At 61.2% G+C, this 26,886-nt stretch overlaps 1 protein-coding gene and 2 long non-coding RNA genes across 4 annotated transcripts in view; 1 reads left to right on the forward strand and 2 right to left on the reverse strand.

Moving 5' to 3' along the window:
- Positions 1 to 1,057: 1,057 nt before the first annotated feature.
- Positions 1,058 to 3,965, reverse strand: LOC123850404 (uncharacterized). 2 transcript variants are annotated; one of them, XR_010405418.1, is made up of 3 exons: positions 3,849 to 3,965; positions 1,680 to 3,456; positions 1,058 to 1,503 (listed from the first exon to the last, which is right to left on the reverse strand). It is a non-coding gene; the product is annotated as an uncharacterized LOC123850404 (long non-coding RNA). The 2 variants fall into 2 exon arrangements; XR_010405417.1 differs by having other exon boundaries at positions 1,680 to 2,946; positions 3,087 to 3,893.
- On the forward strand, positions 3,878 to 16,047 carry LOC135361713 (uncharacterized). The gene is made up of 2 exons (XR_010405416.1): positions 3,878 to 11,443; positions 12,341 to 16,047. It is a non-coding gene; the product is annotated as an uncharacterized LOC135361713 (long non-coding RNA).
- TPO (thyroid peroxidase) overlaps positions 6,013 to 26,886 on the reverse strand; it is a 51,637-nt gene continuing 30,763 nt past the window's right edge. Inside the window, 9 exon segments of the mRNA XM_045883931.3 lie at positions 6,013 to 6,300; positions 7,618 to 7,626; positions 7,732 to 7,787; positions 7,874 to 7,905; positions 13,235 to 13,272; positions 13,274 to 13,367; positions 17,727 to 17,826; positions 20,320 to 20,451; positions 24,883 to 25,053. Coding sequence (XP_045739887.3) covers positions 6,013 to 6,300; positions 7,618 to 7,626; positions 7,732 to 7,787; positions 7,874 to 7,905; positions 13,235 to 13,272; positions 13,274 to 13,367; positions 17,727 to 17,826; positions 20,320 to 20,451; positions 24,883 to 25,053 — 920 coding nt within the window.

Genomic DNA, 26,886 nt, shown 5'->3' on the forward strand with positions numbered 1-26,886 from the left:
TGGGTGCACGGGGACCCCGAGCGCGGACACAGTTGGAGCGCCGTGCACACACTTTGGCTGGACGAGAGCCGGCTCACAGCCGTGGGAAGCTCTCCCCTCGGTGAAACCACAAACCGTAAGAGAGACTGCTCACTAACCGTGTCGTCCAGAGCATTTCCAAGGGAAGATCGTTTTCCAGCGAGGGGCTGGGGACAGTGGGTTTCAGTGCTGCAACAGAAAGCGCGTGGCAGTTGAGACAACTCTCTTTTCTCAGGGAGGCGTTCTAGGGCCCAGGGCCCGGGGTGGGCGGGTTTGACGGGGTCTGTCCAGTGTCCGAGGCTCTGGGAACGCGGACGAGTGAGGAAGCACACCAGCCCGCCGGCGCCTGGAGCCTCGCACACGCGGTGGAGTGGCTCGAGCACGTGACGCTGTCGCCGTGGCCGGGGTCATGGCCCCACGCTGAGTCTGGAGGAGCCGTGTCTGCGGCCCCTGCAGGACGACCCAAATGGCCCCAGGTCCCCTGGGGGCTCGGGGCGCGCCTGCCTGAACTTTCCCGCAGTGACGGCACAGCTGAGCGATGACCGCCCGTGTGCGCCTTCTAGCGCGTTCTGGGAGCAAGCTCGGCTCCACGTGGGCCCCGCATCCTGGCTCCAGACCCTCCTGCACGCCCACCTGCTCGCAGCAGGCGTTGGTCCTCCTTGGAAACTTCCAGAGGTTTCTGAACCGATCGGGATGAAGCTGTCCCCGTTGCGATAAGTCTCTAGGCCGAGGATGGAGCACAAAGGGAAGCGTGTCCCTGAGAGCGCGCCACAAGGCCGGGTGCGCCCCGGCAGCCAGATGCCTCCTGTGTGGCTCCCCGCCTCTGCTCTTTACCGCGCTCGCCTCCCGACCTCTGCCCCGTTCTGCGGTTCTCCGTCTGCCTCCTGAAGCAAAATAAAGTTTTCTGTTCACCCGAATTGTCTTCTTTCATCAGGTGTAACATCCCCAGAGCTTTACCTGCTGTGGCCGGGCCCTCCCGCCTCTCCCAGGACCGAGCGGGGGCACGCGGGGCCTAGCAGGCCTGTCGCGGGAGGCCGGCTGCCGATGCTCACCTCCCACGTGGCATGTGGTTTCCCCATAAATTCAGTGACACACACGCCCATTCAGACCCTTGATGGTTCTAGGAAGTGACAGGTATGACAAAGCTGGCATTTCACCCTCCTGTCCATCCAAACCCTTTGTTTTCCGGCTGCAAACCCACACTACCGTAGCTCCAGACTGTCCCTCCATTTCTGTGGTCCCTGCTAGCCGATGATGATCTTTAAGGAATATTTTTTCATCCAAAATAGCCTTGTCCCCTAACAATTAGATACCCAAATGCCTGTGCCCCACAGGTGATGCTGAGCCGGCGAAGCCTCGTGACGTCGGGGCGTCACCGTGGACGTGGGCCTGGTCCTGCAGGTGCGGGTGCGTCCAGGTGGCGGGAGGCGGGGCCTGCAGCATGGCCAGGAGAGCTGGGAAACGTGATGTGGGTGGGCAGGCGACCTGAGGAAAAGCACCAAGACGAGGACCTCCTCAGACCTCTTCCTCGGAGCCTCCTGCTCACACTGAGGGACACGCGCGCTCTCTGCTCAGCTGGAGTTTAGGAAGCCCTGTCTCACGTTGCAGAGCCCCTTCCTCTCCGACCGCGGTGGGCACGCTGGGACAAGCGGAGCGCTCACCTCTGGCCTGGGCCGGCGGAGACGCTTCTGCAGAGGACAGAGCCGCCCTGGTCCCTGCCGCACGCCCAGCGCCCTGGGGCCACCTGGCCGCCGGATGTCGGCGCGCCCAGAGCCGGCGCAACCACATTCCCAGGGAGCGGGGGCTGCTCCGATGAGAGCCGCAGGCTTCCGGCGTGACCCGGAGCGAGCTCCAGAGGCTGGAAGACCGATTCCGTAGGTCTGTGGAAAATCTCGTGGAGCCTTCTCCACCCTCTAGGAAAATAGCTTTTCCAGCGTATGTTTTCATTTTCAGCAGGGCCAGGTTTTAGGCCGGCGTCTGCAGGCCAGCGTGGTGCCGTGAGGAAGCCGCCTTGGGGCCCCCAGCGGATGCTTGCTGGATGCACACACACCAAGCCCAGAGGATGCTGCACCAGCACCGTCCTCGGCCCCCCACACGCCTGCACTGCGGCTCTTCATCTGGAATCTGCTGATGAGCAAAGCACACTCAGAAAAGCAAAGCCTCCTGCCCAAGGCCCAAAGCCAGGACGCAGCAGCCCCACGGAATGGGGTGCTGGTCAGTGCTCACAACCAACTCTCAGATGGGGGGATCCCGATTTCACTCTGACACCAAGCAGCTCACAGATCTGGAAAAGCAGGAGTCGGGCGAGCCAGCCTCAGCGCCCCTGCCGGGTGGAAGCCCAGCCCCGGGCACAGCCCTCTGCCGTCCCGGGCACAGCCCTGGGGGCTCCCAGCTGAGGCCCAGGCGGGCACAGATGCAAGCCCCCTGCCCCAGCCACTCTAACCCAAAGACCTCATGGGCACGCAGGTGCATTTTCTGCACCCGCTGGCGTTGGGTAATCGAGGCCACAGACACAGAACCCAGGGTGGGCGTCATGTCTCCTGGGGACAGGGTGTGGGCCCCGTTCCGGCCGCTCTGGCTTGCCAGCGCTAAGTGGGCCTGGCGGCTGGGAAAGGGCGGGAGGGGGGCGGGGGAGGGAGGGAAGGAGCCCGTAGTCAGTACCCCACCCTCCATCCAAAACCCAGAGCAGCACCAAACAGGGCTGTCCCAAAGGAGAAACCTCGCCAACACTGGAAACCGGTGGAGCCCTTTCCAGGCCCCGGCGCTCTCTGCTCTGTGTCTTCAGCGAATCTGAGCACCCACCGCAGCCACGTTCCGGACACGGGACTCCAAGGTGCCGGTTGGTGACCCCCGCGCTGGAGGACTGACCATCTGGACAGCAAGGGAGGCAGGCGTGCAGACACCTGCTGCCTCAGGGAGACACAGCATCTGTAGGAAATAGAGGAGCAGCCAGGTGGGAGATTCAGACGAGAAAAGGCATGACCTGACCCTTACAGGCCATCCAGGGAATGAAGGGAAGGAGGCCACTCTGGACAGAGGGGTCCTGAGAAAAATCCCGGTGTCCTGACCGTGAGAGGCGCTCCGTCCCGTGGGGTCCGCAGCTCCTCAGTGTGCACGCTCCCGCCCTCGACCAGGATGCTCTTTTCCTCCGAGCAGCGGTGCATGCTGGCCGGGTGAGGGGCCCCCAGGTGGGAATGGCTCAGGAGCCACAGCGAGGGCCACGCCCGGGCAACGCCATCCAGTGTTGGTGGGCGAGGGCCCAGAGCAGCCGCTGACAGGGCCTGGGGCTCTTCCTCCCGCAGGAAAGCTGTCTCCTCCGCGGGGCCAGCCTTGGGGACGACACACGCATCCCGTCGCAGCAAAAGTGAATTCAAGGTCCACTCGGTGTTGACCCATATACTCCCCGGAGTGGGCAGGCCTCAACATTGATTGCAGAACCTTCCAGAAGGGAAGGGGAGGTGTTGAGAGCAGGGCCTGGACTGACCTCACCACTTTCATCTCTGTGGGTTTGGGAAAGTCGTGCATCTTCCTGTGCCTCGGTTTCCTCTTCTGCGAACCGGGATGAAGCCGTTCCTGCCTCTGTGTGCGTTTGCTGTCCTAAGAGCGAATCACTGAACGCAAGCACGCGGCCCGCACACCTCCGCACTCCCGCCGTCGCTGTCATGCGTGAGTGAGCACAGGGCGCGGGGTGGGCAGGACCAGGGCGAGCACCGGGCGTCGTGCCCCCCGTCCCCGCCTGCCCGCTCACATTAAAGACCCCGTGGGAGCGTGAGGGCCCCAAGCATCGAATCACCCCCCGTGCGCCAGAAAGCCCGGGATGCTCTCCTCACCCGCCTCGGCACCTTCCTTCCACTGTCCCTCCCGAGGGCCGCGAGCGGCAGAGGCCCCGGGTTCCAGCACAAAGCCCCCGCCTGGGAGCAGGTGGGAGTGCTTCCGGCTGCTTTGCCAGGTCTGTGGCTGGAGGAGCCAGCAACTCGCCCTCCCCTCTGGCCTCCCCCGCCCTGAGCGGAAATGGCCAAGAGAGGCTGCGAACGCCTGGCGTCCTGCCCGGGCGGAGGCGGGGGAGCCCGGGGAGGCCTGGGTCGTGGGCCACACACCGTGTGGTGGCCCCGTGCTGGGAGCATGGCCTCCCGCTCTGCCTCAGGGGCTCTGCAGACAGACCTTACCCTCTGGAGAGGGACAAGCACCTCTCCACGTGTGAGGGGCTCTCCTGGCTGGGTGGGAGGAAGACGATGCATTCTCGGAAGGCCCTTCAGTGGGGGCACCTGGGCCCTGGCGACCCAGCCCGTCCTGACGGCCTCACCTGCCCCTCCCACCTCCCCTCGGGCTCCTGATGAAAACAACTCTGATGACGACGTTTGTGGTAAAGTAGGTGCTCAGACTCCACGAGAACGTCCCATGAGAAAACATCATGTGTCTACTGGAACCGTGTGCTTCCGTGCCGGCCGGGGACTCAGTCTCGTGTGGCCAGGGCTCCTCGGGGCAGGGCTGGGTGGGGCAGGAGGGGAAGGACAGCTCCCCCTGTGGCAGCTCTGGGGACACCCTGAGAGGAGGCTGAGGGGCTGTGGGCACCTCTGACACAGTCACGTCCGTTTGGTCACTGGCGGGGGACTTGGGTGACAGGTGAGCAGGAGACGTGGGAGCGGGGCTCTGAGCCTTGAGGCCAGGGCGAGGGCAGGGCGTGCAGAGAGGAGGCTGCGGGAGGGGTGGAGGCCAGCAGGGCGGGCCGAGGCCCAGGGTGACGCTCCGCCCTCTCCCCTCTGCAAAGGGTCACTGTCCCCAGGGCTGGCTGAAGGCCGCCTGCCCCCAGAGTCCTGTCCTCTTCCCATGGGCGAGCTGGGCCTGTCCCCTGCTAATGGGGCCTCACTGTGGACGTGGGCTTCCGGCCCGGGATGGACAGGCCGTCCCGGATCCGAGCACCGACTCAGCCCGGGCCACAGCCCGGCCGCCAGCGCCCCTGTGGCTCCTGTCAGGGGCAGTCGTGTCCAGGGGCGCCTCCTTCCTCGGGTCTGGCCGCCGAGCAGGGCCGGCCGGGTTTCACTGAGCAGCTCTGCCGCTCACCGCCTGCTTCCCGGGGGAGGGCCTTGTCCCTGCAGGACGGCTGGCGGACACGGGGCTCCCGGCGTGTCACGGGCGGACTGCAAGCCCCCTCCCTGGGCTTGGGGCCCGAGGGCGAAGCCCCACAAGCCCCAGCCACGGAGCAAGTCCACACTGTGAGCTGCGGGCCCGGAGGGCTCCACAGCAGGGACCGGTCCCCCCAAACCCGCATGCTGCCTGTTGGAGATGAAATTTCATCTCACCACTTGGGCACGGCCACTTGGCAGAGACCACAGCATCCGCTAAGCCCAAGACGTTTACAGCGTGGCCCTCGACGGAGAACGTCTGACTGGGCCTGTTTGGCCGCGAGCATGTTGTTCCCAGCGGACGCGGTGACGCGGGAGGCCTGGGAACCCGCTTCCAGGACGGGCGGCCCGTGGGCGGCCGTCACGGGCACCAACACTGCTCCAGCCGCCCGTGTGCAGGGAATACAGCGTCTCCTTAAACGTCCATCTCGAGAAAACATTTACCTTCTGTCCTATCTGTCCATCTTAGAGTTTATTTAAACTTATTTCTGGGATGGTTGAATGTCCATGAGGGAAAACGGAGCGTCTTTGTCCAGGTGGTTTTTGTATTCTGTCTACATCACGGACATCAATTTCGAATGTAATGCAGTGAAATGGGTTCAAAACTTTGCCTATTTTCTAAATTACATCTTACTTTGGGCGTGTGTGGGGGAGGTCGGAGCCCGTATAAAATTCTCAGAAAGATTTGCTACTTTTAAAAATGTGTTTGGTAGTGAGTCCCTGGGTCAAGCAGCAAGGCCGCGCGTTTCTGCCGCCCGTGGGGGGTGTTGCTGGGAGCCGAGGCTTCGGGGGGGTGGGGGGCACCGCGGGGCCCTCTGTTCACCGGACCCCGCGTCCCAGCTCCTGGACGTCCTTGTTCTGACCTCCAGCTTCAGGCCCGGCGTCCTCCGCCCTCACCCACGTGGTTTCCGAGCACCGTGGCTCTCGAAGGCCAGAAAGGTGACGGGGCCTCGCCGGCCGCGGCGTTGATGACGGACGTGACGCTGCCGCCCACATTCTTCTGAAAAAGCATCTCCCCCGGGAGCGAGCTGCTTCCTTGGCTCCGAAACAGAACCTCCACGTGGGGAGTCCGGATGTGCTCACTGCGTCCTGCTTCATGGGAATTTCCCTTCCCAAGGGCTTTTCGGGAAGACGTTTTCCTCATGTTCCAGACCGCAAGCTTTGGGAAGACGGGATGCTGTCCAGGGGGCCGGCTTACTCCTCGGGGCTCTGGGGAAGTGGCGGCCCTCGGCCAGTGTGGTGCTGGGACCCCAAACTCCCCCTGCCCTCTGTGCCGTTTCCCCTGTGACAGCTTGCTCTGAGGCGTCTCGGCAGTCATTTCTACATTAGCGAGAGTCAGGGCTCGGACGTCCAGCCTCGAGCATGCGCCCCCCTCTTGTGACGGCAGGTGCCTTGTCCTGGTGCTTCTTTGCTGTCCTCAGACAAATCTGACCGATCAAAGAGCTTATCCACACATGCAACTGACAAAGCAGCATAGCGTCCCAGTGTGATATAAAGAAAATTATGTAGTATGTAATTTAACATGAGGAAGATTGTCCCCAACCACCCATGAGACTACTGCAGTTTGAGTGTTTGCTAATGAAGTAATTAAGGCTGAAAATAAGTAAAACAAAATCAACTGAATGTTGTGGATGCTCTGTTATGTATATTTCCCCTCTTGAAAGGAGGGAAAAACAAGTATATTATAAAAGTACACAGAACCCCAGCAAACGCCGTCCCCCCGGGCACGAACGTCTGGGATACGTGGCCCAAAAGCTTTGAGCAGAGTTTTGAGCGGTCTAGCGCTCCCTGGAAAAGAGGATGAAGACGTTCTGGAGAAACAGCGTCCTGATGTGCATACTGAGCGCGACCCTGAAGCTCCGAGCAATTCAATTTGTGCAGAAAATTCTGTTGTGTTTGGATGAACTGCATCCCTGGAGCTGGGGTCCGGCGGGGCGACCTGAGCCTGGAGCAGCCGGGACAGGCCCACCGCCGCCATTTCCGTCCCGGTGCTTGTGTGATTCAGGCCTGCCGAATTCCCACGCGCCCACTGTGGGGGCCTTCTCCTGAGAGAAACTGTTCTAGCACTTCTTTATGGAACCCACTGGAAAGACAGCCTGCCCCCAGCCCCGCCACGGTCCCCTGACTGCATTCATTCGCTACCGCATCCAACACTTACACCCTGTGGTCCAGGCAGCGACACTTGGTGCAGGGATGAGTCCAACGCTCTGAGGGCCAACCTCTCTGGTTGTACAAGCCAGGCTGCACATCCCAGAGTCCGTGCAGATCCACTCAGCTCTTGCCAACTCCACCTGCTCCTACAGACGCCTCCCTGGCTGTCAGTACCCTCCCGATGAAATACCCCCACGCCAGCCCCAAGCCACCAACGGGAAGCTGGGCACCCTGCGGTCAGGACGGGGACAGCCCAGCACCCCGCGGTCAGGACGGGGACGGCTGGGTCCTGGGCACCCCGTGGTCAGGACGGGGGAGGCCTCACCTGTTGGATCTGTGCACAGCGGGGCGGATATCATAGAGGACAGGGCCGTGCAGACATCTGCTGGCTTTGCCTGAGTCCTTGGCCCAAATGAAGGTGCGCGATGTCCCTGCTCACAGGCCTGGGCGACTCGTCCACGGTGGAGCCGGAACCCGTCATTTCTTCTTCTCTCACTGGGGAGAGGCCGGTTCACGAGGACAGTGGTGGGCGGTTTAGGGACTCGTCCCCAGCAAATCTGGGCTTGCAGCTTGGCTCTCACCCTCCAGCATCACAAACTCAAACTTGAAGGCCCTGGGGTGGGGGGCAGGCAGGACGGCCCCACGCCCACCTTCTGGTCCCCACCTCGAGCGTGGGGGGACCTGTGACCTGCTTCTACTCAGTGACATACGGCGCGGGGAGGGCCCTGTGACCATGCGGCCCCACGGACACCAGTCTGCAGACGCGCTGTCACTCCCCTTGTCAGCACAGCCCGGCTGTGACCCGCCTCAGGAGCGGGACTCGCCTAGCCGTCGGCATGCTCTGGCTGGCCACAGAAACAAGCACAGACAAAAAAAACCAACCCAGACAAAAAATCCCACATAACCAATGGACACACACCAAAACTCCAGAAAGTCAACCCTTTTTCTCCGGAACCTGAAACTGCTCTCGGTCCTACCCCCACAAGGAAATGAATCCGGCCAAAAATCTTACTGCTGGGGGCTGGGGATCCACCTCCCACCTGCCCCCCTCCTCCGGCGTGGCCTCCCCCAGCCCGGCCCCCGATGGGAGCTGCCTGCCCCTCAAGCACAGGGCCCCGGCGCTGTGCCTGGTGTCTTGACCCACACCCTGCGGGTAACCCCAGGCCTTGGGCTAGAGCCTTGAGTCAGACCAAAGGTTATTCCATGACCGCACTAAGGATGTCTAGGGACAAATCCGTCTCCATTTCCTGGCAGACACGGACGGTTTAGAGAAGTGGGTGGCATTGATTCCTTGCATGGAGACCAGGTTTGATCAACCTGTGTTTCCCTCGCGCTCCTGTTCAGTGTGAGTTGTTCTCGGAAGCAACGTCCGAACCAGGCTTTGCTCGAGAAGAGCAAGCGTGCCCATCTCTGGACTCTGCCTCAAGATTAAGTTAATTACCGAGATCGGTGGTTGGAGGCTGCTCACCTGAGAGACGTCCTGCTCAGTCCTGAAAGCCCAGCTCTAAGCGTGCTGGGTGGTGTGGAACCCTCTCTCGTGGACTGTGGGCTCGGTGGCTCCTTCCTTAACCACCCAGGCTTCCGGGTGTAGTGCGGGTGAGGACCTTCCTTGGGGTGGGTCTCTGTCACGCAGGCTTGCTGCTGAACCTCGGAAACGCACTCTGCACCTTACAGAGACCTGGGCTGGTCACAAGGTCAGCCAGGGGCAGGTGTGTCTACAAGGACAGAGGAAGCAGGCTCCTTCCCAAGCTCCAGCTAGCTGTTGCTAGAGAGAGTGTCTCAGTTTGGGAGGGCATGGGGAGGTTGAGCAGATGCACCTGCTGCCCTGGTCTTTGGTCTTCCAGAATCTGAGAGGTTGCAGCACCCACCAGCCTTTCTGCTCTGGGGGCGGGGGGGCTGCCGTGTAGATTAATTGTCTTTTGCTTTTGCACCAAAAGCAGCTGCAGTAAAACCCCCAGCCTGTCATCACTGGAAACCAAACCCTTCATTCTGCCTGGATTTTTGGAAATAGGTCTATAATATGACGTGATTTCTCCAATTTTTAAAAAAATCTACATTAATAAAAACAAATATAGCAAAATTTCCCTGGAATCACATTTTATAAAGAAATCGGTGCCAGTGCTTAGTCTTACATGCTTGCCCCATGGATAGATTGAATCGTATTCTGATTCGCCCTTCACACTGCACAGCACGTGATCTCCCTGGGGCTAACCCAGGCCCCAGGCAGACGCTGTCCTCAGGGCGGCTGGACCGCACTGCCGAGTGCACACCGCCTCGGCCAGAAGTCACTACAAGGTGAACTTTAAATAAAAAAGGACAGAGGTACTTTGTTGTGCAAAAACACATTACACATTTTTTTTTTTTTGACAGAGAGAGTCGCAGCGAGAGAGGGAACAAGCAGGGGGAGTGGGAGAGGGAGAAGCAGGCTTCCCGCCGAGCAGGGAGCCCGACGCGGGACTCGATCCCGGGACCCTGGGATCAGGACCTGAGCCAAAGGCAGACTCTTAACCGACTGAGCCATCCAGGTGCCCCTACACAATGTTTTGATAAGTCTTTTATTTCTATTTCTGACGGTTTTTGCCATCCTTCCCCGCGGTCGCCTTCGGGGGCGAGGTTTGCCACATCCTGTCCCTCCCCAGGCGTTTAACTCCCAAATAAAGCAGGTACAGTAAGCGGCTGCCTTGGACGCGGCACCGGTTCCTCACGCTGGAGCCAAAGAGGAATTCTTCCAAGCCGGCCGTTGAAGCGCCTGGGGCCCGTCAGAGAAAAGCGGCGGGGACGGGCTGTGCTCCCCGTCGCGCCCAGCAGGCGGTGCTGTCGGCCAAGGAAAACGGCGCATTCCCGGACAAGTGCTCAGAAGAGGTCTGGGCAGGTGTCCAGCCCCACCGAGGCCCGGGCTCCCGTCGGGGCGCTCAGGGGTGAGGCTCACGGGCGATGGACATGCCCAGCGAGGATGGGGCCCGGCTCCCGCCGCGGGAAGCGGTCAGATGCTCCCAAACAGCCACCGCACAGTTGGGAGTCCGGGTTTGGGGTGGAGATGCCGGCAGTTGGTTCCATGGTAGTGGCAGGTGGATCCGCGAGGAGCCACGGGGACGGCGTTTCCCCCCCTCCTTGAATTTAATTTGCCATGTGACGCAGAGCAGGTCCCTGCCCGCACCCGGGAGTCGGCTGCCCCCTGAAAAATGAAGGGGCTGCCCGAAGTGACCTTGGGGGGGGACGTCCAGGGCTAACGTCCGTGAGGCTCATTATCCCAAGGACGCCATCAGTTTTCATGGTCATCCTCCTGGGAACAGCCCCAGGGAAGGAAGGGAAGCGAGCCGGGCACAGCGGACACAGGGGGGCCTGGAAAGGGAGCTGACGGACCCCTGGATACTTGGTCCAAGTGCTTAGACCACCACCAAACCATTGCCAGTCCTGACAGCAGGTCATCCAGAGTTATGCTCGCCAAGTAACCGATACCCCAAAGCAATCTGATTTCACGGAGAGTAAGGATTCCCTACAAGTGACAAGACGGTGTGAGCACATTAAGGCCCAGCTGAGGGTCATTGGGATCGTGACCCGTGGATACTTAATTATCTCGGGACTACTCCTTCCGGCTAAGTAGCTGTTCATCATACTGCTTATGGGGCAAACACCAAGCACACGGGAACCACGACACTAAAGACAGGATCCCAGAGCAGAGTCAGCACAGGAACCCCTAGCCGGGGGCCGCGTCCCGGCCGCTGATGCTAGCAGGAGGCTGAGGGGCCGCGGGGGAAGACTGACCTTCAGTGCGTCCCCATTCCCGACTTCTTACGGAAATCCTGCGGAGTCCCAGGGTGTCCCAGGCCCAGGAGCACAGGCTGCACGGTGTTTGCGGGCTCACTATCGCCCCTAACGTCCAGGGGGACGTGGGCTCCGCACGGTGAGCTCTCCCAGGGTGCCTCTGATGGCGGTTTAATCATTGTCGTTAATGTTAAACCGAACAGTAGTAAGAATCTGGGACCCGCCCCCGTGAGGAACACAGAGTATTTGTAGGTTATGAGCAGGAAGACCTGTTTCTCAAACATTCACCAATTTCCTCGCCAGGTCCTCCCTCCTGTGTGTCAGGAAGAGCTGCTTGGACTAACCTGGTCTCTCTGTCACGAGCTATGCTCCATGTTCCAGGGCAGGTGCGTCTACGTGCGGTTCTGCTGGGAGGGAAGGCTTCCCATCTCCCGGGGGGCTGGGAGGGACCGGCCACCTGGGCAGGGGATGTGGCCTGCCACTCGGTCACTTCGTGCAGAAAACTAGGGTCATGGCAATCAGTGCTCTGTGGGGACCTCAGCTCCCTGACGCCACTAAGGCCGGGGACCCTCAGAAGGGAGACCCGTGTTGGGGGGAGCTGGGGGGGAGCTGCAGCTGCCCAGAGCGGGCCTGGCTCTAAGGGATTTTGCCGCAGTCCCCTTGGGGGCAACAACGATCCCAAGAGCCATCCTCCTTCCCCTGCTGCCGCCCGCAGGGAGGGCCTGTGGGAGGGGACGCAGCCGGGAGGGGACGCAGGCGCCGAGCACTCATGGCTCAGAGGTCGCCGAGACGTGGGACGCCGAGAAGCAGGTTGGCAGGCAGGAAACGGCGCGGAAGGAAGAGAAGGGGCGGGCCGACACCAGGGAAGACGGACACGAGTGCAGAGCAGTGTCCCCGCTTGTCGGGCAGGACGGAGAGGCTCGTAAGCATGTAGATGGGTGTGGAGGCAGCCCCAGGAGGAGTGGGTCAGGCGGTTCACACAGAGCGCCAGACGGCGGTGAGGGGCTGCGATTTATTCGCCTGTGCTGGATCGTAACTGGAGCACATGCTAGATTGGCCTCGACTTGAAAACAGCCTCAGCGGTGATTTTGGAAACAGGAGCTGTTGTCAAGCCCTGAACGCCGGGTCAGTGCGTCCTGATCGGCGTCCACCCCGTCACCGTCCCGTGAAAGCGAATGCGAAGGACACGGGACTCTTGCTTGGGGAACAGCACACACTTTATTCTGGGTGGAAATGCCGGGATCGGTGTTTCCAGAGTGAACAGCCCCCCCCTCGTTGTGCAGGGAGTTCCTGTCCCGAGACCGACCGTCCGCTCCCAGGAATCAGCCCACAGCTGCACCTGCTCACGCCCGGCCTCCAAGCACACCACTGTGGTTCCTACTGGCAGAGAAGGATTTGGGATCCACAGGCCGGGTCCTGTGGGAGAGAAGTGACTCTGAGCGCGCGGACAGACGGGACACCCGCCGGGGCCCCTGGGTCTCAGTCAGCTACTCGTGCCCGGGGACACGTGCGTCTCAGGGTGGCTGGAAGGGGCCTCGCGTGTGCATTCCAGCAGGGGTTTGGGGTCCCGCGTGGGTGCGAACGCGGATCCTGCTGTGGCGGGACGCCTCGGGGGACAGGGCCAGCCAGCTCCGCGCGTCCCGGTGACCGCCTACGTCTCGGATGGGCGCGGGCACGCACTGACTTTAGTGCCCCATCTCGGTGGTCATGCAGACAAAGTAAAAGTAGTAACACGCAAGTCTAGACTGGTTGTCTCCACACTACTTGTGATGATTCCATTTTTTTAAAAAAGTGCATTCTAGAAGTGAACACTTTCAGCCTCTGGCTGTCTTCTTCGGCCGAGACTTGGGGTAACACTGAGGCGAATGCCTGCCCTCGGCTGTCAGTTTCGAAACCAGTTTGTACAAACGGCAAGCACTGTCATGATCTCGCTCTGGCTTACTCGTTCTGATTTGTCTACACTTTTTAAAAGGTAGGTTAAAATTTTCACAGCTCATCCTCTTGTATAAACCCAGTTTGCATGAGCAGTAAACACACAGCAGGCCCGTGCACAGCGGGACAGGACCGGCGGGGGTCACCGCACGAGGGACAGGACCAGGGTCTCCGTGATGGCCTCCTGGTCTGAATGGGCCTGCGTGACGTGTGGCGACCCTGCGTTCACCCAGGCGTGCACCCACCTGCCCTGCGCCCGGTGTGGGGGCACCAGGCTGTGGCACACTCGTGTCCCGGCGTGCTCCATGGCCCGGCTGGCAGGTCCCTCTTCCATCTGCCTCCGCGATGGGCAGTGAGGCTTTACGGCCCGTGAGCGTCCTGTGGACAAGCACACATCTGGTTAGGGTGGTCACGACTCAGGAGAACCCCCCAGAGCCCATCACACACAATGTCACGTTGCCACTGTGATTGGAGGGGGGCCGGAACGCCGGTGCCTCCCCGATCCATCAGGCGAGGAGCCCGGGGCCCCAGTTACCGCGAAGAGAAGAGAGCGTTAAGGTGCAGCGTGGCCTGCACTGTTCTGCGGAGCCGGTCCAGCGCCAGGAACCCCCGCCACAGGCCACGAATCGCCCTGCCCAGAGATCGTCCCCAGCCCCAGTCCTGCCAAACTCATCTGATCCACTTCTGATTCCTGCAGAAATGCATTCGGAAAATCACAATCCCAGGAGAGAGACTGAACTGTGGGCAGGCTCCCCACTCCCTTTTTCTCTGTTGTTTTCCAGGCTCACTGCAGACACTTTGCATCTGGACGTAGGTTTCCTGATCCACGAACGTCTCAGAAGCACGTTGTGCTCCTGTCCTGCTGGGGCCGGTCCTGGTTGCATCTCCTCCTCGTCAGACCCTCACAATGCTGGGGGTCCCCAGGGTGTGAACAGCACCCTCCCGGATGACCAGCAGGCCCAGGGGAGTCACAGGGAAATTAGGGAATGTCACGGGAGGAATGGACGTGGACAGGACGCACTGGGACCCACGGGCACAGAGAACACCACACGCAGTGGGGACGATCCAGCAGTATGTGTCTATGCGGAAAAGAAGACAGACCTCGGGTAAGCCAGGTAACTGCAGCTGGCGGAGGGGCAGAAAGGACCAGCCAGAGTTGCAGAAGGAAGGACAGGGAGACCAGAGCAGAGACGTCTCGGGCACGGTTCAACCTCCCGCCTCACCCCCACCTCCGCCCCTGCCCGTGGCCGTGAGCGGGTGACACCGAGCTCTTCTGGGGGTCAGTGGCCCATGGGAGTGGGAGTGGGCACGTCCGCCACTGATCCAGGACAGCGGCGCCGGGCACGTGGCCACCATTTTCCCGGAAGCACAACAGGCTGGAGGTGCTTTGGATGAAGCCACGCGGCCCCGCGGCAAAGGGCTGGGTGGGAAGCAGGTGCCCAGACGCTAGGGCATTTGTGGGTTGTGGATGCGGAGTCACTGGTGTGGACACAGCAGGGAGGGTGACCCGGGTGAGCACCCACTAATGGGCTGTCCCGTGAGAGCCACCGCAGAGGGCATTCCTCGGGTCAGCCCACAAGGGGCAAAGCCCCCTCCGACGGCACCCTGTGCCCTCCCATCCTAGAGGACAAACCCCCCTTTCCAAGCTTCCCTCTCTCCCCAGGAGGACCAAACACCAGGAAGTTTCAAGCTCTCAACCAAAGCAGTTTCAAATACAAGAGGAAAGGCCTTTTGTTGTGGGGAGGGGAGCAGATCCCAGGGCCACTCGTGGAGAGGGCACTTCTGGGCGTGGCGGCAGGGCTGCGCTCTCCGGGGGCTTAGGTGCTGTCTGTCTGGTCCCCACAGAGGCCGCGGGCCCCCAGCCCTTTGCGAGTCAATACCTGCCTGTTCATGCGGCTCTGACCATCTCTGCGGCCCAATGGTCTGCTCGCCACGTCCTGACCAGCAAACAAAGCGGTGCTTGGTGGCGTGTATTAAGGCTCCAGAGTCAAGAATCCAGTGTGGTGGACACTTTCCTCCCAAATTTCCTGGAAATGTATCATTTGACGAGTGGCTGTCAATCTTAAATCTGTTTTCCTTGTGTGGCGTCTGGATGCACCTTTGCATAACGATAAGGGGACCGATGTCTAACGGAGACATTTACAACCACGTGAATACTAAGTTGTGGTCCCATCAGTTCTTCACAGTGTGGACATTCAGTCCACGGGATTGCAGCAACCAGCCCGTCCGGGGGTGTGTGCCCACGGCCTGTCTCGTTTCTACCGCTTTGTTCGTTTGGTGACCGGCTATGAGTTTTAATTACTGCCAATGTCTAAGCTTCTAAGACCAGGTGATCCTTAGAACTATTTCCTGCCACCAGCCCCACCTAAAACCAGAGACGCTGTTTAAACGTTAGTTGACATAATGTCTCCAACAGGTCAGCAGTGGTGCCTTGAAGAGGATGTAGGTGATGACCGGTCAGTGTTCATCAGAATGACAGCCTGAGGGCGCCTGGGTGGCTCCGTCGTTAAGTGTCTGCCTTCGGCTCAGGTCGTGATCCCAGGGTCCTGGGATCGAGCCCCGCATCGGGCTCCCTGCTCTGCAGGAGGCCTGCTTCTCCCTCTCCCACTCCCCCGGCTTGTGTTCCCTCTCTCGCTGTGGGTCTCTGTCAAATAAATAAAAACTTAAAAAAAAAAAAAAAAAAAAGAATGACAGCCTGACAGTTTTGGCCCTGATGGCTCTGATGGGGACAGCCCAAACGGTGACGGTCCTGATGGTGATGGTCCTCACGGTGACGGCCTTCACAGTGACGGTCCTCACGTTGGTGGTCTTCATAGTGATGGCCCTGACGGTGATGGTCCTGATGGTGACAGTCTTCACAGTGACTGTCCTCACGTTGGTGGTCTTCACGGTGACTGTCCTCATGGTGACGGCCCTGACGGTGACGGTCCTGACGGTGACGGTCCTCACGTTGGTGGTCTTCACGGTGACTGTCCTCATGGTGACGGCCCTGACGGTGTGATCACACTTGGTGCCAAAGCAAACTGGGAGGAGGTGGGGGGGTGCGGTGCCCACGGCCAGGCCCCCAGACCCGGGCAGAACTTGGGTCTCAGAAGCTATTCCAGCTGTTACCAGCGCGTGCGAGCAACACATTCTGCAAACAGACACCCCAGCACTGCTGTATTGGGTCCTGGGGCTTCAGTAACACCGGGCCACGGCCCCATGGGCTTGGCCACGGAAATCTGTTCTCTCCCCCTTCTGCAGTGTGGACGTGTGGGGTCATAATGTCGGGACAGCTGGCTCCTCCTGAGGCCGTGAGGAGCTCAGCTTCTGGGGGTTTTCTGGCGACCCTGCAGACGCATTCCCCAATCTCTGCCCTGATCTTCACCGGCCTTCGCTCTGTGTGCGTCCCTGACCCTATTCCCCCTTCCTATGAGGACAGCAGACCTGTTAGATTGGGGACACCTACTCCGACACGACCCCACCTCAACTCATTACATCCCCAATGACGCTGCTTCCAAATATGTCACATGCCAAGGTACCAGAGGTCAGGTCTTCAACATGTGAATTTGGGGGATGCATTTCAGCCAGTAACAAAGACCTCACATGATCGAGAGCAGAGTTTAACGACATAATGGCTAGATTCACCTAGCCAGCGAGACCCACAGCTGCTGGGGGTTCGCATTAGCTGGTAAGCTGAAGGAATTCCTCACTGTGTCGTCTGAACAGTGGCACCCATTAGCTCTGCCAGAAGTTACGAACCTGCTAGAAAGTGTGTCATTTAAATACATTTACCAGACAGATGGTGAAGTCACGGGTCAGGTAAAGACGAGGAGGCAGAGGGGGTCTTGGGGTTAAAGGAGATGGGTGCTGGCAGGCAGAGCGGAGCCATCACGGGTCCCGGGGCGTTACCCCCCAGGTGCTCGGATAGGAGCCAGGCTGCGGCTGGCAGTGGAACGCGACGGTGGCCTCCTGGTGGTGACCCCCGACCACTGGGGCTCTGGGGTTTGCTCACAGCAGCACCACTGTGGCGGAGGGGCGGGGGGACGGGACCGCGGGGGGCGGCCGGGGAGCAGGCGCGGCAGTGGGCAAGGGCACCGCGGCAGACGCTCCGCGGGGCAGCCCAGACGTCTCACGGCAGACGCTCCGCGGCGGGGTGGGGGTAGGGCCCGGCCAGACGGGTCCAGCCATGGCTTCTTCTAGTTTATGCCCATGAGAAAGTTCAGCAAGACTCTGAGCTTGATTCCTCAGAGCCACTGGTCAGGAAGGGGCAGCAGGGGGCAGACCCGTTTCCCACAGAGACACTCAGACCCCCCTCTGAAGGCCCCGCCACTCGGCCATTTTTAACATGAAAGTCCAACTTTCAAGTTCCCAATTCCCAGGAGTCTGCCCCGCGGTGGGGAGGGGGTACAGCTGAAGAATTGGTTTTTATCCAGGGATGACCTTTATTCTCCGAGAAACCTGTGTGAGACTCTCTGCTCCTAACGAGAGTATCTCATGCAACCAGGTGACGTTGCCAAGCATCCCCATCCCAGCATCTCCCTCCACAGGCACCTGACACCCCGAGGTATGCGGGTCACTGTTCCACCTTCATTACTTAAAGCATGATAAAGAACCAGAAGTCTAAGGCTTTGTACAAAATAGCTCTGGGGCTGGAGGGGTTCGGGGCACTGAGCATCTACACTGGCTTCTGAAACAGACCAGCCTTGCCCACGGGGGAGGAAACGGCCTCGTGTCAGCTTCAGTGGGAGCACTTACCACCGGCAAACCGCCGTCCAGGTGAGGCCTGCCAGGCCGCCGACCAACAGGGCGCCCAACACGATGGAGACCAGGGACGCCTTCGGGAGCCTCCCGGAGTCTGGGGAGAAGGAGTGGGTTAGCGAGCCCACCCGCCAAGGGCTGCAGCCAGTGTGCCCCACGAGCCCAGCCCACCCTGGTCCTGAGGGGCTCACCTCCACTTGCGACTGCCCAAAGCTGCCATTTCAACAGATGGGCTCTCCCGAACGTGAGGTGTGGGGAGAGCTGGTGGAGGGCACAGGGGTGCCTGCCCTTTCTCAGGCCACAGGCCCTCCCTCGAGGGCTGGCCAAGAGAGACGAGCGAGCCCCAGGCAGAGGGGCTGGGGACCTGGCCTGCCTCCACTGGGCTCAGAGAGGGGCCAAACGAGCAGGTGGTTGGAGGCGCAATTGAGCTCGCGCCCTTGGCAACCCTGCTTTTTGCAGAAGTGGGTAGAGGGTAAACTTCAGGGCACTGTCCGGGCGGTGGTCAGAGCCGTGGGGGGCCAAACACAGCAGGTGTCCCAGCTATAGGCTCGACTGGAAGAAATGAGCAGGGTTGGCAGGTACAGACCAGAAGCGGCCATGGACGGGGAAGGAGTCTGCCGGGGGTGGCCTGGGACATGCCGGGTCTCAGGGAGGGGACTTGGGAAGCGTCTGAGCCACACCCAGAAAGTGGGGATAGACTAGGAGGCTTCTCCAGCCCTATCCTGTTCTGGGTCCCACCACCTGCCAAGGACGTGCCTGCGGGGCAAGGTGGGCTTTGGGATCCCCATGCATCGCCAGCTGTTCTGTGGGTGCAGGTCCGGTACCTACACATGTACCCCTTCCAAAGCTGCCGGCTCCCTGCTGGCCAAGCAGAAATACAGGAGGTCGGGACATCCACTTTCAAATAAAAGGTAAAATACTGTCAGCCAGCACAGGAGAGGCCCCGTGGTGAGCACGGCCCGCCTGGGCATCGTCCAGAGTGCGGGCACTGATTTTTCCAAGACAATAATGAGCGGGCTCCACAGGCAAGCCCACCGTCCTCTGTGGCCTGTCACCTGCATCGAGCTAGCTCCCAGGCGGCAGCTGTGCGCTGCTCAGAGAGCTGCCCCTGGCCTCAGAGGGCAGACCGAGTGGGAGCGGGGACCCCTCGGCGGATTGCACGGCACCCCAGCCGGCTTAGCCTGCGCCCGTCTGGTGCCTGGAACGACTCTCCCCTGGCTCCGCCCCATCTGCCAGATGCCCACCTGTGTGGCTGTACGGAGATGGGTCTGAAGAGGTAACTGGGGTCAAACGAGGCCATGAGGCTGGGCCCCCATCCCAGTGACTGGTGTCCTGTGAGAAAGGACGACCCGGTGAGGACACGGGAGAGAGGCCTCACGACGAACAGCCCTGCCCACGCCTGGACCTCAGACTGCAGCCCCAGGACTGGGATAGCACACCTGCTGTGTGGTCCAGCCGGGCTGTTACAGCAGCTGAGCAAGAGAACGCACAGCTGTGGTCCCAAGACTCAAACCCAAACCAAACCGGAGCCAGCTGAGCCCTGATTCGTCTCCGGACACTGTTCCCAGGGCCTTCCTGGCTGCCGCGGGGTCTCCTTCATCCTCACCCGCCGGGGTGAGGCCCGCACGCGTGTTTGACCGAGAAGAGCTGTGCAAAAACGCACCTACACAAGCTTGCAAAGTGGTGCGGCTTTCCCGGAATTACCTGGAGGCTCATAAACTCAGCCTGTAGTACATCGTGGACACCAGTGGTTGTCGACGCAGGGAGCGGGGAGCAGGGCGACGGGGACGCAAGCCGACAACGGCTCCAGCAGACGACGGCGCCCCAACCCACCCAGGACAGGGTGACCATGTGCAAGGACCCAAATAAGAGTCACTATTTCTCAACACGTGCACCCTCAGGGTGCACTCGGCACGAAATCTCACTTTTCTGGGGCCAGCGTCATTCAGAGAGGCGGGGATGGGGTCTGGAGCAAACATCCCTGCGGAGGGCGTGGAGGGGCGCCCTTCACTTGCCAGAGCCGACGTTACAGAAGCACAGAAAGTCTTCCCGGGCAGACTCGGCACTGCTGACCCGGGGCCCTCGGCTCAGCCTGCAGGCTCCGGATCCGCCATCCCAGGCGGGGAACTGCCCTGACCCCCACCCCCTTCCTGCGAGTGTGTGCGGCATGGGACCAGACTGCCTCGCTGGGCGGCCTTCCGACGGCCATTTTAGATATTTTCCTGAAAACCCTGAACGCGAGAGCTGCTGCTTTCTAGTTTTTTGTGACCAAAAGTGGTCTAGCTGCAGATACATGGAGAATAAATGTTCAAACAGAGAAGAACTGTGAGTAAACCTAGAGGCTTCTCCAGGAGGAGGCACCGTGGAGAGGGGCAGAGGAAAAGCATGTGAGGAGGACACGGGGTGCAGCCCACGGCCAGGGGCGCACGCGGTAGGCCACCAACAGTCACCTGATGGTGCGGCCCCATCACTCTCGCCCACGCGTGACGGCGGGACACACGTGTTCACGGGCGCAGTGCAGCCGGGAGGATGACCCTGCCACCATCCGTAGGGCCTATCGCCCACTCAGGACGCGGAGGAGTGCACTCACCTACACATGTCCTTCCGTCCTCCCCCAGCACGTAGGGATCCGTGCACTCACACCTGAAGCTGCCCTTGGTGTTCCTGCACCGGGCCGACGGGTGGCAGGGAGGGTGTGTGACGTCTTCACACTCGTTGATATCTGCACAGACCACACGGAGGTCAGGCAATGTCGCTGTCCTCCCCGTCCCCCGGTGGCTCCGGCCCTCACCCCGGAGGCACCTGCACTCTCCCCAAACCGTGGGCAAGAGAATCCGAGAACCCCCAGTACCCTGTCAGCCGTGCCCCCTTGTGCCAGGCCTCTGCCTGAGCACCCGCTCTCTCCTTGCCAGGGGGTGTCCTCTGAGGTCAGCCCGACAGTCGGCCACTTTGTGACCACGCTGCATGGCGTGACCATGACGCTGTGCAGGAGACCCCGCCCACACTGATGCTGTCCGGTCCCTCCCGGGCTGATGGCTCGCTTCCATTCAGACTTTGTGCCAAGTGCTCGTGCCTGAGCATGAGGGGAGCCAGCATGGCCGGGGTGCGCCGTGGGGCCACTGGGAGCTCACGGCACGCTGGGCAGCTGTGCCTCATCAGATGTGGGGTCTGATGGGGGTGGAGGATGCTGGCACCTTCCACACCGAGTGGCACCTGGCCTGGTGGGGGATGGGAGCGTGGGGGCCGGGGGTGGCCAGGGCAGGGCTGGGTCTGTGCGTCCGCTCGGACTGTTTTCCCACCAGACGGCTCACCCTCAGAGAGCTTGCGAGACCCCACGACCCTTGGCCCTGACCACGGGGGGAGCACTGGCTTCCCAGGCCTGAGCTGGAGCCTGCACTCCCAGGCCCGGTGAGCTGGTGTGTTTGGGCGAGCCACCGTCACTGAGGGAGGGGTTCTGCCCTCACGTCTTCTTCTGCCGGAAACCTGGAACCCTTGCCGGATTCCCAAGGCCTGTTTCCACATGACCTGCTGTGTCCATTTTTCTGCCAGTAACGTTTCTTTTCTGGCCAATTCCAGGAAACACGGGTGGTCTTAGTGTCAGCAGACAACGTCTGTTACAGATCCGAGCACGTGTTGAATAAATAAGACCATCACACCCTCTCAGGCCGTCCTGTGTTTGGGGAATGACGCGAACACCAGCTCGGCCTTTACCACTAGCCGAGCCAGGCTCTGCCCCTTTGCCTTCATCCGGACCCTGTGCCACCAACGGTCCTGGATGACATGGGGACAGGGCGCACGGGCACTTGCCTGGTGGAGGCTGGACCCCTGCCTAGGCCGGCGTCTGGCCACAGAGTGACGCTCGCCTCCCAGGGCGCAGGTGGGGAACTCGGAGCCTGACCAGAGCTGAGTGACAAATGTAAGCCATGGGTGTTGTCCACGGGGCAAGTGCACGTGGGGCTGCAGGGCGGGGTTGCTCCTGACGTGGAGGCCGAGGGTGAGGGCTGTGCCCCAAGACAGACTTCTCCCACATGTAAATGGGCATAATTATGTACCTTCAAGGAACCGGGGTCAGGACTGCAGCGTGCTTTTTGGGGACACGCTTCGCCCAAGTCAGTGACCCCGTACTTTCTGGTCTCCCTGCCCAGGGAAGCCGCAGGGCAGGTGGGACAGACCCACACGGGTCTCAGGCCCGCTGAGTCCCCAGATTCCCGGGTCGATCCGCGTGAGGGAGGCTCGCCTACCCGCCCAGCATTGTTTCCCATCCCCTGAGCACAGGGTGCTGGCCGGGGCCTCACTGTCAGTGGACAGGAGCATGGCTTTGTTCATCTATCACACATCCTCTTGGCTACGAGGGGCAAAGGGCCACAGACACCCCACTTTTTGTCCACTATGAATTCCCGACTTCAAAGCCCTCAAAGAGACTCATTACAGTTAATTTGACAGATTTCTCTCTCCATCCCTTTCTTGTGGGTGGGTTAGCGGATGAGTAGGGTTTGAGTGAAGAGAAGAGTGCATCTCATCAGATCTGCGTGTTAATCCTGCTGTGAGCCCGGCTTTCCTGCCCGCAGCCATGGCCGTGTGCACCGAGGACCCGCGGAGGCTCTTAGTTTTGCCACATGAAATTGCACTGTTCACGAGTCTGTTTCCCCTTGTGATTCTCGATCTAGAAACTCCCGGCGTGGGCACAGATCAGGTGGGAAATGTTTGTGTATGTTAATAGTACATTTATACCATCCACTGCTCCTCATTGGTTTCTGGACTTTGTTTAAAGATATTCTATCTTAATTATGCATTAGGACAAAACACAGCATTGTGTAAGTAAAGAGTCAATACCCTCTCCTTCCTCATTCCATCTCACTGTGCCGAGTTTGAAACCAAGATTAACGAGCCATCGTCTTCAGGGAGACATTTACAAATATTTTACAAATAAACAGCCTCCATTGTTTTTTAAAAAGTCTAAGCAGGTTCCTGTTACGCCCATCGCTGTGCGTTTTTACTCTGATGTTTCATGGACAGCACTGCACGTCAGTGGACATACTGCTGATGTTTTCCGCATGGGGTCACGGTGTGGATGCACCAAAATCCAAGCCAGCCACTCCTGACGCATGGTGTTCATGACGCTGGCTCCATGCCCCGTGCTTCTGCTGTGCATTTGACTCAGGAACTGAGAAGCCGCGAGGGGAACCGATGACCATCCCCAGTTTACGTTTGCAGACGCGGAGTCACAGAGGCTGTGGGTTTGGGAGGCAGACCGAGGAGCCACTGAGGTGGCCAGGCCAGGCGCGTGGGGCGCGGACCAGGTCAGGGCCAGCGGGGAGCAGGGTCCAGTTAGAGCAGGTTACCAGCCTTCCCAGACCCGCCCCGCCCAGCCGGGGTCTCGGTAACCGTGCAGGTCCCGACTTGGGGACGCTGGGAGCCCTGGAGCGGCTGCCTCTGCTGCCACAACACCCGGGCCGTGCCCCCAGCAGCCCTCAGGTTCACCCTGTCACCCCCAGGAGCACCCGTCAGGCTCAGAACTGAGCCGAGGCTCACGGCTAGCGGTCAGTACGAGCCGGGCACAGCTGGGCGTGCACTGCCCACTTCAGGGGGAGAGTAATTGTTGGTTGAGGGATTAAGGAAGAAGAAAGGCATGATGGGTGGGCTGGGAAGGGACGTCAAGAATAGAGACTGGGGGTCACGAATACCGAAAACAGCCAAAATCAACACATCAAATGTCCAGGCATTTAGGTAAAAGGGTGTGAGGCACACAGCACTGTGTGTTCCCGTAAGGCGAACTTTCTGGAAGGCGAATCCCTGACAGAGCTCTCTGGGAGGTCTCCCTGCCCTCGATCACGTCCTGGCGAGGCACAGGGTATCCACCAGCCCAGCCACTCACGCCTGCTTGTGCCAATCTGGGTGCAAAGGTTTCCCAGTGCGGTCATGAGTTTGGCACCAAAGTCCCGGCCCCGGCAGGCTCTGACCTGGCTGTTTCTGTGCCATGGGCTGTCCGTCAGGGGCACTCCCTGGACCTGGTTCTGGAGCCGGCGACCCGGCTCCCCGTGAGACCCTGCCGCGAGCCTGGCAGGTGCATGGGACTGCGGCGTCGTGGGTCCGGGTGCGCATGGTCTCGCTCAGTCTTCCTACAGGATTTAGAGCCCGAAGCCGGAGCACTGCTGCCCTCCCACGACAGGGCAGTCCGGACATCCAAAACCGAATCGGGCATTTTTGTTACTGAGGAGAACACTGACCATCTGAACCATTTTTAACTGTGCATTTTGGAGGCATTCATATGCAACTGTCACTACCACCCATCCCCAGAGTTTTCATCATCTTACACACGAGTCCTTCTCTCCCTTCCCTGTGCCGAGCTACATGCAGCTTGTGACGAGCAGCCTGCACGCGGCTCCACGCCTGACACCAGGCTCCCGTCACAGCTGGCCGTGGCCGCGGTCCGTGGGCCCGCGAGTCCGTTGTGCGTGCTTCCAGCTGCCAGCATCGCTTCCCCGGCCACCACCTCATGCCCGCCGACAGGGTCGCGAGTTCAGGTTGTGGGTCATTTCTGAAGGAGTCACCAGGAATCCCCGACCTCGGGGTCCGATGCACAGAGGGCCCCCGGGGACGTCCCTGCTGCCCGCTTCTCTGCAGGAGCGACTTGGGGACCCAGGCCCGTCACCTGAGCTCTGCACCCTGCCCCCGACACTGTTCCAAGCAGCCGAGCGCGAGGTGGCTCGGGGCACCGGGGGCAGACCCCGGAGGCTCCCACCTGCACTCGCGTTCTGGCTGCAAGTCCCCACCCGGGCGCACGCAGCCCAGCGCACACGGGGTGAGGATGCGGCCGGGTGACAAGTCTGTTGTGGGCTGTTTGGAGTGGAAGCATTTCTCTCTGGTTTCATCTGAGGAACGGGCTCTAGAAGCTCTTCCTGTAAGTCACTAACGTGCCCCCTTCCCTGCCCGCATCACCGTGACGGTCTCGATGCTTCGTTATCTAGAAAGGGGCCGCTGGGGCGCATGCCGGCCCCGGCGGGAACGCCATATCGGTGCCAACGCGATGCCTGGGAAGACGCCGCCAGCCAGACGCACCCTTTTGTGAACGACACTTATCCTTACTTCCTGTTTGAAAGCTGCAGATTCGGGGGTAAAGTCGGTAAAGCCTGTGTGCCCGGGAGCCACTGACCTCTGCAGACGGGGGGCTGGGGATCCGCGCCGCGGGGGGAGCAGGCCACCTGCTCCTGGCCTTGCAGCTGGAACCCGTGGCGGCAGGAGAACACGAGCACGCGCCGCCCAGACTCGCCGCAGAGCGCGAAGCCCCCGTTGTCCACGCCGTCCGGGAGGCTGCACGCGTCCCCTGCGCCCGGACGGAAGACAGACACCGCTCACTGCCCGGCCCGCCCGCCCGCGGGGGCCCCACGTCCCACGGTTCCGTCCAGGCCGCGCGCGACGGGGTGCGGCGGCGATGAGGAGCGAGCCCCACGCGCCTCGGGTCGCTGCTCTGAGCCAACCCCTCCAGCCATGTCCCCACCCAACACGCCGCTCCCGCTCACCCAGCCCGGGGCTGGCAGTCACGATGGCGCCCGGCGCCTTCCTCCTGCCTGGGGGCCCCCTCGGGCCCCTCAGCTCCCCCCTCCTCACCTCCCTCACCCTCTCACCTCCCCCCCACCTCCTTCACCTCACCACCCCCTCAATCTCTCACCTCACCACCCCCTCACCCTCTCACCTCCCCCCCACCTCCTTCACCTCACCACCCCCTCAATCTCTCACCTCACCAACCCCTCACCCTCTCACCTCCCCCACCCCCTCACCCTCTCACCTCCCACCCCTTCACCTCACCACCCTCACCCCACCACCCCCTCAATCTCTCACCTCCCCATCCCCTCACCCTCTCACCTCCCCATCCCCTCACCTCCCTCACCTCCCTCACCCTCTCACCTCCCCCCCTTCACCTCCCCCCCTCACCTCACCACCCCCTCACCCTCTCACCTCCCCATCCCCTCACCCTCTCACCTCCCACCCCTTCACCTCACCACCCTCACCCCACCACCCCCTCAATCTCTCACCTCCCCATCCCCTCACCTCCCTCACCTCATCACTCCCTCACCCTCTCACCTCCCCATCCCCTCACCTCCCTCACCTCCCTCACCCTCTCACCTCCCCCCCTTCACCTCCCCCCCTCACCTCACCACCCCCTCACCCTCTCACCTCCCCATCCCCTCACCCTCTCACCTCCCACCCCTTCACCTCACCACCCTCACCCCACCACCCCCTCAATCTCTCACCTCCCCATCCCCTCACCTCCCTCACCTCCCCCACCCCCTCACCCTCTCACCTCCCCTCACCTCCCTCCTCCCCTCACCTCCCTCCTCCCCTCACCTCCCCCCCTCCTTCACCTCACCACCCTCACCTCACCACCCCCTCAATCTCTCACCTCCCCATCCCCTCACCCTCTCACCTCCCTCACCCTCTCACCTCCCCCCCACCTCCTTCACCTCACCACCCCCTCAATCTCTCACCTCACCAACCCCTCACCCTCTCACCTCCCCCACCCCCTCACCCTCTCACCTCCCACCCCTTCACCTCACCACCCTCACCCCACCACCCCCTCAATCTCTCACCTCCCCATCCCCTCACCCTCTCACCTCCCCATCCCCTCACCTCCCTCACCTCCCTCACCCTCTCACCTCCCCCCCTTCACCTCCCCCCCTCACCTCACCACCCCCTCACCCTCTCACCTCCCCATCCCCTCATCTCCCTCACCTCACCACCTCCTCACCCTCTCACCTCCCCCATCCCCTCACCTCCCTCACCTCACCACTCCCTCACCCTCTCACCTCCCCATCCCCTCACCTCCCTAACCTTCTCACCTCACTCCTCACCTCCCTCACTTCACCTCCCCCATCTCCTCACTCCCTCACCTCCCCACCTCCATCACCCCCACCTCCCCCACCCCCTCACCCTCTCACCTCCTCACCCCTTCACCTCCCTCACCCCCTCCCCTCTCCCAACCCCTCAACCCCTCACCTCTTCAGCTCCCCCATCTCTCCCACCTCCTCACCTCCCCACCCCCTCATCCCTTACCTCCTCACACCCTCACATCCTCATCCCCTCACCCCCTTTCCCCCTCACCTCATCTCTTCACCTCCCTCACCCCCTCGCTTCCTCTCCACTCACCTCCCCACCTCCC

This window comes from Mirounga angustirostris, unplaced genomic scaffold (assembly GCF_029215605.1).
Source record: "Mirounga angustirostris isolate CCGP_5_RB_7025 unplaced genomic scaffold, mMirAng1.0.hap1 SCAF_10, whole genome shotgun sequence".
Taxonomy (NCBI): Eukaryota; Metazoa; Chordata; class Mammalia; order Carnivora; family Phocidae; genus Mirounga; species Mirounga angustirostris.